Here is a 13,698-nt window from a genome sequence, read left to right on the forward strand (position 1 = left end):
TCCAGACGGCACAGGCTGGCTCTGGGATCCGATATTCGTAGGTAACTGTGCCGATCGGGGATTTCATTCAAAAAACTAAGTTAAGCAATTTAAACAAATAACTATGTTGTGCAGCCCCACCTGTGGCTAACATTTGAACAATCAATACATCAATTCGCTCATTTTATATCACGATAAATCAAAAGCAAGCAGTCTCAAAACGGTGTGAATTTTTCAAGGTATAAACTTATTTAATGTGAACAAACAGAGAGGTGTACAGAGGATTATAACAAAACACAATGACCGAGGTTGATAAATGATGTACAGAGATTGAGACCTCAGGGTCATTAGTGTGAGCATCTATTCCAAAATAATATCACAATGGAAAATAAATCTGATGAAAACAGAAAACAATTCCTTGAAAAAATAAATCGCTGGGTAAAAAGATGAACTTGTCGACGTTTCGGTCTTAATGGCATATATGTCCGTTAGACCATCTTCAGGACGATAAGTTGAAAGTTTTGATTGACCCTTATGTCTGTTCAAACAATGCATTTATTGAACCAGGATAATCACAAGAATTATAGAAAACTTCCAGGTCACAGACATCGGAATAGCAGCTTTTCCAAAGCTTAGAATGTATCCAAATGACATGGAACAATCTGGCCAGAGCAATCCGACGGGATTTGCTTGGAGTAACGCTCACATCCGTCAAGCGAAAAAGTGGAGACTCCTCAAGTGTACCGCTGTCCCTACAGATGGCATGCTTCTTGGATCCAGCACTCTTAAAGGTGCCAAGCCATGCCCAGACGTCGCAGGCTGCCTCCAGGATCCAGCACTCTTAAGAGGTGCCAAGCCATTCTCAGACGTCACAGGCTGGGCCTGTGATCCAGGGGACTGAATAGGTACCAATGCCTGCCAGCTGCCCAAGTGTGATGTGATGGCATCCCTGATGTCTTCTCTGCCAGCATGGATGCAGCTTTGTCTGTGTCCACTGCCGTGGCCCGTCCTTTTCACAGCCCTGCTGGACGCTCAGGGGGTTTGTGCCCCCCATCTGGAGTGGGCATCTGAGTCCACTTCTCTGAGAACACCTGCAAGTACAGAAGATGTGCAAAGATTAATTAACTTACAGTCACATGTGTGCTCATTCAATAGGAACATTCTGCCATCATTAACTATCAGAATGCCGGATGACAGCGCCCTCTGTTGGTAAGTCCTGGTGTCCCTCTGACTCTGAGGCTTCTATAACCAACATACTCAGTGTGGTGTCAAAACAATGCCCATCAAGCACATTAAGGTGTTCTGAACCCCTGCCGCTTCCAGGGAGTGTGCTCTGATGGCATTAATGACTTCTACAGAACTTTGGCGCTGAGTTCATTGGCACCCCCCCTCATGAGCCCTGGCCTACTGCAGACTGGATTCGGGGCAGTTATCATATGATAATACCCTCTGGAATCTTCATCAATGCTGCGCTGTGACATGCACCTATGGCCACCTGTGTGTTCTACAGAAGCTCTAGTGGCCTCGCCCAACCCATGGCACAGGGGGCCAAAGGTGGTTGTACCACAGGTTGTGAAAGAAGAGAGCGCTCAGAGTTGTACGTGCGCCAAGGGGAGGAGTTTGAGTTGCGCACTTGCGATGCTAGTTCAGAAGGCTCAGGCTGAAGAAGGAGCCTTCAGGAGGCATGGTTGGTCTTCCTGAGAAGAGGATGGACAGATGCCCAGACCGTGGTCATTCCGCTCGACCAGAGGGTGCATCATCGCCCTCTGGATGGGCCACCTACAGCACTGGGTTAAGGATGAAACAACATTCTCTGAAAGCCTTGTCATTGCAAAACATCTCTGAAAATGCAAAATGGTAACGTGACGTCTTCAGCCCCCTTGTTAACCCAGCACCAATCAATTCAATTCAATTCAATTCAAATGATCTTTATTCGGATTTAATTCATCCATAAAAGTACACACAGGTTAAAAAGCATAAAAATTTTGATAAAAACAAATTAATTTTGTTATTATATAAAAAGAAAGCCTTTTTCAATTACAAGTGAGTGATTATATCTCAAAGCATCGTTTGCGCAAATGGCAATATTACAAAAATTCACAGTGTGTGGATATTTTGCTTTGTAGTTTCCACAGAAATCAGGTCCACTTAGCCCAAACGACTATATGTCTGTGTGCAAATATACAATAATTAAATATACATAATGCAAGTATGGAAAGTGACAAAGTACAAATAATCACGTGTTCATTAGTCAAGTTCCATAGTTGCCCGTGACCGCACACTGGCTTTAAGAAAACAGCTCACTGCAAATATAACCTCATCAGCACCAATCACGTTTGACCGTACTGGCTCACAGTGATGACATCACGGACGCCCATATGTTGGTTTCACGGCCCAGGGTGTGCTCGCTGATGGCGTCAGTGAAACAGTGGTAATCCCCGCCCAGCAGAAGCTGCCTGTTCAATAATAATAATACTCCACATTTGTAAAGCGCACACTCACCTGTAAGGGTCTCTAGGCACTGGGGGCCGTCGGGAAGATTAAGCAAGCTATTGCCCAGAGTCACATGGTGCTGGGCTAATCTGCCGCCGGTGCCGGGGATCGAACCGAGAACCCCAGATTCCGGAGTCAGTCGCCCTAGCCGCGGCGCCACACCTTCTTCAATGATTATTTGCTGGTGTGTTTAATTATTAATGAAACGTCATTTTCCTAAATAGCTTACCTTGCGTCACCGTGGGTTCTCCTTCTCAGGTGAGTTCCACCTCTGCTCCCACGGAGAGCCACGTGTGCAGCTCTGTCCGGAGGTACAGGGCACTGGCCTCAGGGGGTTCCTGGGGCGCTTCAGGGTCCTCAGACATGGCCGGGCTGCTGTCCTCCTCCGCGCTGCTGACACTGCCCACTGCGTTACTGGGGAGACTGGTCACCTTCCACGGGGTGTCCAGGTATCTCCCAATGTCCTCCACGGACAGCCGCCTGGCAGGAGAGAGTGCCAGGAGTCGGCTGAACATCACCCTGGTGGCCGGGGTGAGCCTCCTCCACAAGGGTGGCGTGAAGGTGTCGTCGGCCAGGTCCTGCCAGACCATGTAGGCCTTGAACTCTCTGTCCGTTGGCAGTGCCTGGGTCCACGGGAAGTGCCCGGTGAGAATGGTGAAGAGCAGAACCCCGAAGGCCCACACGTCCAGACTGGGCTCCATGACCAGGCTCTGGCCTCTCTTGAGCTGGCAGTACTCGGGGGCCATGTATGGGATGATTCGTGAGGTGCAGACCATGGAGTAGCCTTCCAGCCGCGTCAGGCCGAAGTCGCTGAGCCTCACGTCGTGGCACTCCCTGTCCATCAGCAGGACATTGTCCGGCTTCACGTCCCGGTGCACCAGCGAGCGGTCGTGCATGTACTCGAGGGCAGAGGCCAGCTGCTTGGCCACGCGTTTCACCTTCTCCTCCGCCATGCCAACCTGTGCCAGAGAGGAGAGAAGCCAGTTATACAAGATGGCGGACTGATGGAAGCCAACAATGGTGGCCTTGTTCTACAAGGGGCAAAGATACTAATAAACCCCTCCCCCAGAGGACCTCTGTGCTACTTTCATGTCTAAATCCTGCTCTCGCCGAGGGACTCGAGTCAAGGTGGCTGGTCAAATGGGTTGTGTTGGACTTCCCTGTCCATCAGACTAAAGCAAGATCTTCAGGTGGACCCCCACCGAAACCAGGAAGACCGTCACCCAGGCCCTCGTCACCAGCCGACTAGACTACGGAAACGCCCTGTACGCTGGACCCACAGCCAAACTTCAGAAACGCCTGCAACGCATACAGAAGGCCTCCGCGAGACTCATCCTCGACATCCCTCGCCACAGCCACATATCTACCCACCTGAGAAACCTGCACTGGCTCCCCGTCAGCAAGAGGATCACGTTCAGGCTCCTCACCCACGCACACAAAGCCCTACACAACATGGGCCCCACATACCTCAACAAACGCCTCTCGTTCTACAGTCCCACCCACCAGCTCCGCTCCACCAGCCTCACCCTCGCCACCGTCCCACGGATTCGTAGAACCACCACCGGAGGAAGATCGATCTCCTACCTGGCAGCCAAGGCTTGGAACTCCCTCCCTGCACACCTACGACTGACCCAGGACCATCTCACCTTCAGGAAGCACCTCAAGACCTGGCTCTTCGAGCAGTAGCGGCACCCCCTTACCCCCTCCCTCAGTGCCTTGAGACCCTCACGGGTGAGTAGCACGCTTTACAAATTGATTGATTGATTGATTGATTGAAGTATTGTCATGGTTGCAGAAATCATTTGGCTTAGAGGCGAGGCAAATTAACTTTACAGTTGGCTACAGTGATTTATAGCACTCAATAAGTGCGGACCTTATAAATGACAGAAGATAGATAGCTACGCCTGTGCGAAGGATGTGCCGCGAGTCCTGATGGAAGCAATAGAAAATGCGGATAGCCGGCGCTAACCATAGCGGCAGAGGCACCTATGGGCATATTTTTGAATGAGTTGTGTCGTCCTTCCGCCACGCAAGGGTGTGCAAGGGCGATGTAACTACGGAGTTAGATTTATGAAGCCATGCAAGGCCACGTTGCATGGCCCTGAGTCGTTTGATAATTCTAGAGTTCCGCAACGCAGCGCAAATCACTGCGTTGCATTACTCTTCCCCGGGGAGGGGTTCCCTGGGTGAATCGTGGGTGTTCACACACATCCACCCATGGATTCTGGTGCATTCCCGCATTTACCATTCCTGGTAGACCTGGGAGTGCGTCAAAATTCTGTGCCTTCCCAAGTGAGGCGAAACGAGGAGAAATATCTTTATTTCCCCTAGTTTTTTCCTCTTTCTATTTGCGCTGCTTCTGCAGTAGACATAGAGGGCCAGAATCACAGAATGAACTTGAGACTCAATCCTAAACTTACTACTATTTTGGTATTCGCATAATGCACTTACTACTTTTGGCATTCATAGAAGTTAGGATTTTGTCTTCAGTTTGTCTTAAGACAAACTTAAGACAAACTTAAGACAGATTTAAGACAAAATCCTAACTTAAATCTGTCTTAAGTCTGTCTTAAGTTTATTTTAAGACAAAATCCTAAGTCCTGTGAATACCAAAAGTAGTAAGTTCATTCTGTGAATGCCAAAAGTAGTAAGTTCATTCTGTGAATACCAAAAGTAGTAAGTACATTCTGTGAATGCCAAAAGTAGTAAGTTCATTCTGTGAATGCCAAAAGTAGTAAGTTCATTCTGTGAATGCCAAAAGTAGTAAGTTCATTCTGTGAATGCCAAAAGTAGTAAGTTCATTCTGTGAATGTTCAAGTAGTAAGTTCATACTGTGAATGTTAAAGTAGTAAGTTCATTCTGTGAATGCCAAAAGTAGTAAGTTCATTCTGTGAATGCCAAAAGTAGTAAGTTCATTCTGTGAATGCCAAAAGTAGTAAGTTCATACTGTGAATGTTAAAGTAGTAAGTTCATTCTGTGAATGCCAAAAGTAGTAAGTTCATTCTGTGAATGCAAAAAGTAGTAAGTGCATTCTGTGAATGCCAAAAGTAGTAAGTTCAGACTGTGAATGCCAAAAGTAGTAAGTTCATACTGTGAATGCCAAAAGTAGTAAGTTCATTCTGTGAATGCCAAAAGTAGTAAGTTCATTCTGTGAATGCCAAAAGTAGTAAGTTCATTCTGTGAATGCCAAAAGTAGTAAGTTCATACTGTGAATGCCAAAAGTAGTAAGTTCATTCTGTGAATGTTCAAGTAGTAAGTTCATACTGTGAATGTTAAAGTAGTAAGTTCATTCTGTGAATGCCAAAAGTAGTAAGTTCATTCTGTGAATGCCAAAAGTAGTAAGTTCATTCTGTGAATGCCAAAAGTAGTAAGTTCATTCTGTGAATGCCAAAAGTAGTAAGTTCATTCTGTGAATGCCAAAAGTAGTAAGTTCATACTGTGAATGCCAAAAGTAGTAAGTTCATTCTGTGAATGCAAAAAGTAGTAAGTGCATTCTGTGAATGCCAAAAGTAGTAAGTTCATACTGTGAATGCCAAAAGTAGTAAGTTCATACTGTGAATGCCAAAAGTAGTAAGTTCATTCTGTGAATGCCAAAAGTAGTAAGTTCATTCTGTGAATGCCAAAAGTAGTAAGTTCATTCTGTGAATGTTCAAGTAGTAAGTTCATACTGTGAATGTTAAAGTAGTAAGTTCATTCTGTGAATGCCAAAAGTAGTAAGTTCATTCTGTGAATGTTCAAGTAGTAAGTTCATACTGTGAATGTTAAAGTAGTAAGTTCATTCTGTGAATGCCAAAAGTAGTAAGTTCATTATGTGAATGCCAAAAGTAGTAAGTTCATTCTGTGAATAGCAAAATAGTAGCAAGTTTAGGATTGAGTCTTAACTTCATTCTGTGAATCGGGCCCAGAAAGAGGAAATGCCTCAGATAATTGTTTTGTGCAGGAAGGTGGCGCTTTCTGCACAAAAATAATCCTGCTTACAACGCAGGCCCCCTTGCACCATGGTGCGTGGGGACCTGCGTTGGCCCTCGGCAGCACCTTGTGCACCAGCACAAGGAAAAGTCAAGAACGCGCTGCATAATGTTAAATATTGTGTTGTATTGTAATTGCATTTATATAGCGCTTACCACCCCTGGAATAGGGTGCCTGTCTGCCCTTTCAACCAGCCGAGAAAGATGGTTTGCTGCGCTGCACTATGCTGCGCTGCCGGAATTTATGATAAATGTGCCCTTAGTAGGACTGTTGAGTGCCCTTCTATGTTGAGTGGAACATAGGACTTCTTTAGAACTCCTGGAGAAACCCTTAGAATATACCCCTAATTCAGGGGGTCTTCAAACTATAGGGAGGGCCCCCTTCGAGAGCCCTTGGGTGAACCCAGAGAAGGGGGGGGCTCCAGGGTCTGATGCTGATAACAGTGTTTTGTTTTCAGTGGAATAGAATGCCCAGCCGTGAGCCGCTCTGTCATGGGCCATTATTAACATCTTTTGTCATTTATATCCTGGCTGGGAGTGTGTGTCAAAAGGGAAGGGACTCCAAATATCCTTCAAACCTACACCACCATTTCTAATAATCACGCTGTGGATACTTTGACACGTCAGCAAGGCCTGGCTGACCAGAACAGTATGTTTTGCAATCATGTATTTGATTGTATTTTTGAAATGGTAACAGAACTTACCTGCAATGTGTTGAGACTAGACATGTTTAAACATTGGCAATTTAGTAGAATAATTGTGAACATTCCTGAGGGGGTGGGTGATTTGTTTTTCCACTAGGGGAGGGGGGATTAAAAAGTTTAAAGGGTACTGTCCCCAGGGCCCCCTCCTTGGCAGCCTGACATCACTGCCCCTCAGCAGTTTACAGAGTTTGAGGCCTGGCTTCAACAAAGCCAGCAGTCCTGGCTGTAGTAACAGACACTCAGAGGTTGCCCCTACCTTCGGGTCCACGCAGGAGTGGAGGTCGCCCGCCGTGGCCAGCTCCTGCACGATCACGTAGTGGTAGGGAGTCTGGCAGGAGAGCCGGTAGGTGCTGATGATGGAGGGGTGAGAGGACAGCAGCAGGGAGAGGCAGAGCTCCCGCAGGAAGGACCGCCTCTTGATCTGGTTCCTTCTCAGTAACTTCAGAGCCATCGTTGTACCTGGAGGAGGAAGAGACACACTTCAGAACTGGACTACCACCCCCACACCACTGACCCCTGCCCCAGCTCCTGGGGACAACTGGGGACACTTGAGAGCTTGGATACCTCAACCAGAGCTACACCTCAACTCCTGACCTCCCAGGAAGAAGAAGAGAGCACACTTCAGAGCTTGGATACCTCTAGCAAACCTCTACCTCAGCTGCTGGCCTCCAAGGGGAAGAAGAGAGCACACTTCAGAGCTTGGATACCTCTAGCAAACCTCTACCTCAGCTGCTGGCCTCCAGGGGGAAGAAGAGAGCACACTTCAGAGCTTGGATACCTCTAGCAAACCACCTCTACCTCAGCTGCTGGCCTCCAAGGGGAAGAAGAGAGCACACTTCAGAGCTTGGATACCTCTAGCAAACCTCTACCTCAGCTGCTGGCCTCCAAGGGGAAGAAGAGAGCACACTTCAGAGCTTGGATACCTCTAGCAAACCTATACCTCAGCTGCTTGCCTCCAAGGGGAAGAAGAGAGCACACCTCAGAGCTTGGATACCTCTAGCAAACCTCTACCTCAGCTGCTGGTCTCAGGGGGATGAAGAGAGCACACTTCAGAGCTTGGATACCTCTAGCAAACCTCTACCTCAGCTGCTGGCCTCCAAGGGGAAGAAGAGAGCACACTTCAGAGCTTGGCTACCTCTAGCAAACCACCTCTACCTCAGCTGCTGGCCTCCAAGGGGAAGAAGAGAGCACACTTCAGAGCTTGACTACCTCTAGCAAACCTCTACCTCGGCTGCTGGCCTCCAAGGGGAAGAAGAGAGCACACTTCAGAGCTTGGATACCTCTAGCAAACCTCTACCTCAGCTGCTGGCCTCCGAGGGGGGAGAAGAGAGCACACCTCAGAGCTTGGATACCTCTAGCAAACCTCTACCTCAGCTGTTGGCCTCCAAGGGGAAGAAGAGAGTACCTCAGAGCTTGGATACCTCTAGCAAACCTCTACCTCAGCTGCTGGCCTCCAGGGGGAAGAAGAGAGCACACCTCAGAGCTTGGATACCTCTAGCAAACCTCTACCTCAGCTGCTGGCCTCCAAGGGGAAGAAGAGAGCACACTTCAGAGCTTGACTACCTCTAGCAAACCTCTACCTCAGCTGCTGGCCTCCAGGGGGAAGAAAAGAGCACACCTCAGAGCTTGGATACCTCTTGCAAACCTCTACCTCAGCTGCTGGCCTCCGAGGGGGGAGAAGAGAGCACACTTCAGAGCTTGACTACCTCTAGCAAACCTCTACCTCAGCTGCTGGTCTCAAGGGGAAGAAGAGAGCACACTTCAGAGCTTGGATACCTCTTGCAAACCTCTACCTCAGCTGCTGGCCTCCAGGGGGAAGAAAAGAGCACACCTCAGAGCTTGGATACCTCTTGCAAACCTCTACCTCAGCTGCTGGCCTCCGAGGGGGGAGAAGAGAGCACACCTCAGAGCTTGGATACCTCTAGCAAACCTCTACCTCAGCTGGTGGCCTCCAGGGGGAAGAAGAGAGCACACTTCAGAGCTTGGATACCTCTTGCAAACCTCTACCTCAGCTGCTGGCCTCCAAGGGGAAGAAGAGAGCACACGTCAGAGCTTGACTACCTCTAGCAAACCTCTACCTCAGCTGCTGGCCTCCAGGGGGAAGAAGAGAGCACACGTCAGAGCTTGACTACCTCTAGCAAACCTCTACCTCAGCTGCTGGCCTCCCAGGGGAAGAAGAGAGCACACCTCAGAGCTTTGATACATCTAGCAAACCTCTACCTCAGCTGCTGGCCTCCAAGGGGAAGAAGAGAGCACACTTCAGAGCTTGGATACCTCTAGCAAACCTCTACCTCAGCTGCTGGCCTCCAGGGGGAAGAAGAGAGCACACTTCAGAGCTTGGATACCTCTAGCAAACCTCTACCTCAGCTGCTGGCCTCCAAGGGGAAGAAGAGAGCACACTTCAGAGCTTGGATACCTCTAGCAAACCTCTACCTCAGCTGCTGGCCTCCAGGGGGAAGAAGAGAGCACACCTCAGAGCTTGGATACCTCTAGCAAACCTCTACCTCAGCTGCTGACCTCCAAGGGGAAGAAGAGAGCACACTTCAGTGAGGCCCCCTCCATGCACCCGTTAGCATTACCCTCTACCTCCCCAGTCCGATGCCCCCGGCGGATGCAGTGATAAGTCTGGAAGCAGTATCGCAGACACGCAGGGCCCTGGGGGCGGCGGGGGCCTCGCTGCGGATCAACAGATGAATGAAGGCCCCAGGGTGTGGCGTACTTACCGGACTGGCGGTGCCGGGCGCGCAGCACCCTCCCGAAGGTGCCCTGGCCGAGCTTCTGCTCCACCTCGAAGCGCTGTCCGATGTCCACCGCCTCCGTGGTCCGGGCGATGACCGTCATCAGCTCCCGCAGGAGGGACTCGGTGTCATGGGGCGGGTCCATGGGGCCCCCAGCGGCTCCCGGGGCCCTGGAGGCAAAAACACTGCAATTAGAGGCAGCAAACTGAAGTCACTGACGCGCAGAGACCCCGCAGGGGCCTCTCTACGGATGGGGCCCCACCAACCGCAGACTGACTCTCAAAGCCCCTCATGGCCCCCACCACCCGCAGACTGCCTCTCAAACCCCCTCATGGGCCCCCCCACCCGCAGACTGACTCTCAGAGCCCCTCATGGGCCCCACCACCCGCAGACTGCCTCTCAAACCCCCTCATGGGCCCCCACCACCCTCAGACTGACTCTCAAAGCCCCTCATGGGGCCCCTAGCCGCAGACTGCCTCTCAGAGCCCCTCATGGGCCCCTCCACCCTCAGACTGCCTCTCAAACCCCCTCATGGGCCCCACCACCCGCAGACTGCCTCTCAAACCCCCTCATGGGCCCCCACCACCCTCAGACTGCCTCTCAAACCCCCTCATGGGCCCCACCGCCCTCAGACTGCCTCTCAGAGCCCCTCATGGGCCCCTCCACCCTCAGACTGCCTCTCAAACCCCCTCATGGGCCCCCACCACCCGCAGACTGCCTCTCAAACCCCCTCATGGGGCCCCTAGCCGCAGACTGCCTCTCAAACCCCCTCATGGCCCCCACCACCCTCAGACTGCCTCTCAGAGCCCCTCATGGGCCCCCCCCACCCTCAGACTGCCTCTCAAACCCCCTCATGGGGCCCCACCACCCGCAGACTGACTCTCAAAGCCCCTCATGGGCCCCCACCACCCTCAGACTGACTCTCAAAGCCCCTCATGGCCCCCACCACCCTCAGACTGGCTCTCAAAGCCCCTCATGGCCCCCACCACCCGCAGACTGACTCTCAAAGCCCCCCTCATGGCCCCCACCACCCTCAGACTGGCTCTCAAAGCCCCTCATGGCCCCCACCACCCTCAGACTGGCTCTCAGAGCCCCTCATGGCCCCCACCACCCGCAGACTGACTCTCAAAGCCCCCCTCATGGCCCCCACCACCCGCAGACTGACTCTCAAAGCCCCCCTCATGGCCCCCACCACCCTCAGACTGGCTCTCAAAGCCCCTCATGGCCCCCACCACCCGCAGACTGACTCTCAAAGCCCCCCTCATGGCCCCCACCACCCGCAGACTGACTCTCAAAGCCCCCCTCATGGCCCCCACCACCCGCAGACTGACTCTCAAAGCCCCTTGAGGGCCCCCCGCCACCCGCAGACTGACTCTCAAAGCCCCCTCATGGGCCCCCACCACCCTCAGACTGACTCTCAAAGCCCCCTGAGGGCCCCCCACCACCCGCAGACTGACTCCCAAAGCCCCTCATGGGCCCCTCCACCCTCAGACTGGCTCTCAAAGCCCCCCATGGGCCCCACCACCCTCAGACTGACTCTCAAAGCCCCCTCATGGGCCCCACCACCCTCAGACTGGCTCTCAAAGCCCCTCATGGCCCCCACCACCCTCAGACTGCCTCTCGAAGCCCCCCATGGGCCCCCACCACCCTCAGACTGCCTCTCGAACCCCCTCATGGGCCCCACCACCCTCAGACTGCCTCTCAAAGCCCCCTGAGGGGCCCCCACCACCCTCAGACTGGCTCTCAAAGCCCCTCATGGGCCCCCACCACCCTCAGACTGCCTCTCAAACCCCCTCATGGGCCCCACTACCCTCAGACTGCCTCCCAAACCCCCTCATGGGCCCCACCACCCTCAGACTGCCTCCCAAACCCCCTCATGGGCCCCACCACCCTCAGACTGCCTCTCAAACCCCCTCATGGGCCCCCACCACCCTCAGACTGCCTCTCAAAGCCCCCCATGGGCCCCCACCACCCTCAGACTGCCTCTCGAACCCCCTCATGGGCCCCACCACCCTCAGACTGCCTCTCAAAGCCCCCTGAGGGGCCCCCACCACCCTCAGACTGGCTCTCAAAGCCCCTTATGGGCCCCCACCACCCTCAGACTGCCTCTCAAACCCCCTCATGGGCCCCACTACCCTCAGACTGCCTCCCAAACCCCCTCATGGGCCCCACTACCCTCAGACTGCCTCCCAAACCCCCTCATGGGCCCCACCACCCTCAGACTGCCTCCCAAACCCCCTCATGGGCCCCACCACCCTCAGACTGCCTCCCAAACCCCCTCATGGGGCCCACTACCCTCAGACTGCCTCCCAAACCCCCTCATGGGCCCCACCACCCTCAGACTGCCTCCCAAACCCCCTCATGGGCCCCCACCACCCTCAGACTGGCTCTCAAAGCCCCCCATGGGCCCCACCACCCTCAGACTGCCTCTCAAAGCCCCCTCATGGGCCCCACCACCCTCAGACTGCCTCCCAAACCCCCTCATGGGCCCCCACCACCCTCAGACTGGCTCTCAAAGCCCCTCCTGGCCCCCACCACCCTCAGACTGGCTCTCAAAGCCCCCCATGGGCCCCACCACCCTCAGACTGCCTCTCAAAGCCCCCTCATGGGCCCCCACCACCCTCAGACTGCCTCCCAAACCCCCTCATGGGCCCCCACCACCCTCAGACTGGCTCTCAAAGCCCCTCCTGGCCCCCACCACCCTCAGACTGGCTCTCAAAGCCCCTCATGGCCCCCACCACCCTCAGACTGGCTCTCAAAGCCCCCTGAGGGCCCCCCACCACCCTCAGACTGCCTCTCAAAGCCCCTCATGGGCCCCCACCACCCTCAGACTGACTCTCAAAGTCCCTCATGGGCCCCACCACCCTCAGACTGCCTCTCAAAGCCCCTCATGGGGCCCCTAGCCGCAGACTGCCTCTCAAAGCCCCTCATGGGCCCCCACCACCCTCAGACTGACTCTCAAACCCCCTCATGGCCCCCACCACCCTCAGACTGACTCTCAAAGCCCCCTCATGGGCCCCACCACCCTCAGACTGACTCTCAAAGCCCCCTCATGGCCCCCACCACCCTCAGACTGACTCTCAAAGCCCCTCATGGGGCCCCTAGCCGCAGACTGCCTCTCAAAGCCCCTCATGGGCCCCCACCACCCTCAGACTGACTCTCAAACCCCCTCATGGCCCCCACCACCCTCAGACTGACTCTCAAAGCCCCCTCATGGGCCCCACCACCCTCAGACTGACTCTCAAAGCCCCCTCATGGCCCCCACCACCCTCAGACTGACTCTCAAAGCCCCCTCATGGGCCCCCACCACCCTCAGACTGGCTCTCAAAGCCCCTCATGGGCCCCACCACCCTCAGACTGACTCAAAGCCCCTCATGGCCCCCACCACCCTCAGACTGACTCTCAAAGCCCCTCATGGGCCCCACCACCCTCAGACTGGCTCTCAAAGCCCCCTCATGGGCCCCACCACCCGCAGACTGGCTCTCAAAGCCCCCTCATGGGCCCCACCACCCTCAGACTGGCTCTCAAAGCCCCTCATGGGCCCCCACCACCCTCAGACTGCCCCTCAAACCCCCCCATGGGTCCCACCACCCTCAGACTGCCCCTCAAACCCCCTCATGGCCCCCACCACCCTCAGACTGACTCAAAGCCCCTCATGGCCCCCACCACCCTCAGACTGGCCCTCAAACCCCCCCATGGGTCCCACCACCCTCAGACTGCCTCCCAAACCCCCTCATGGGCCCCCACCACCCGCAGACTGACTCTCAAAGCCCCTCATGGGCCCCCACCACCCGCAGACTGACTCTCAAACCCCCT

The 13,698-nt window shown here is 53.7% G+C and overlaps 1 protein-coding gene across 1 annotated transcript; it reads right to left on the minus strand.

Moving 5' to 3' along the window:
• Positions 1-2,726: 2,726 nt before the first annotated feature.
• On the minus strand, positions 2,727-10,027 carry LOC144799093 (serine/threonine-protein kinase SBK1-like). Its single transcript, XM_078670284.1, has 3 exons — positions 9,868-10,027; positions 7,401-7,603; positions 2,727-3,431 (listed from the first exon to the last, which is right to left on the minus strand). The coding sequence occupies exons 1-3, from the start codon at positions 10,025-10,027 to the stop codon at positions 2,727-2,729; spliced, it is 1,068 nt and encodes a 355-aa protein (XP_078526410.1).
• Positions 10,028-13,698: the final 3,671 nt, after the last annotated feature.

Source organism: Lissotriton helveticus, chromosome 12 (assembly GCF_964261635.1).
Source record: "Lissotriton helveticus chromosome 12, aLisHel1.1, whole genome shotgun sequence".
In the NCBI taxonomy this organism is placed as follows: Eukaryota; Metazoa; Chordata; class Amphibia; order Caudata; family Salamandridae; genus Lissotriton; species Lissotriton helveticus.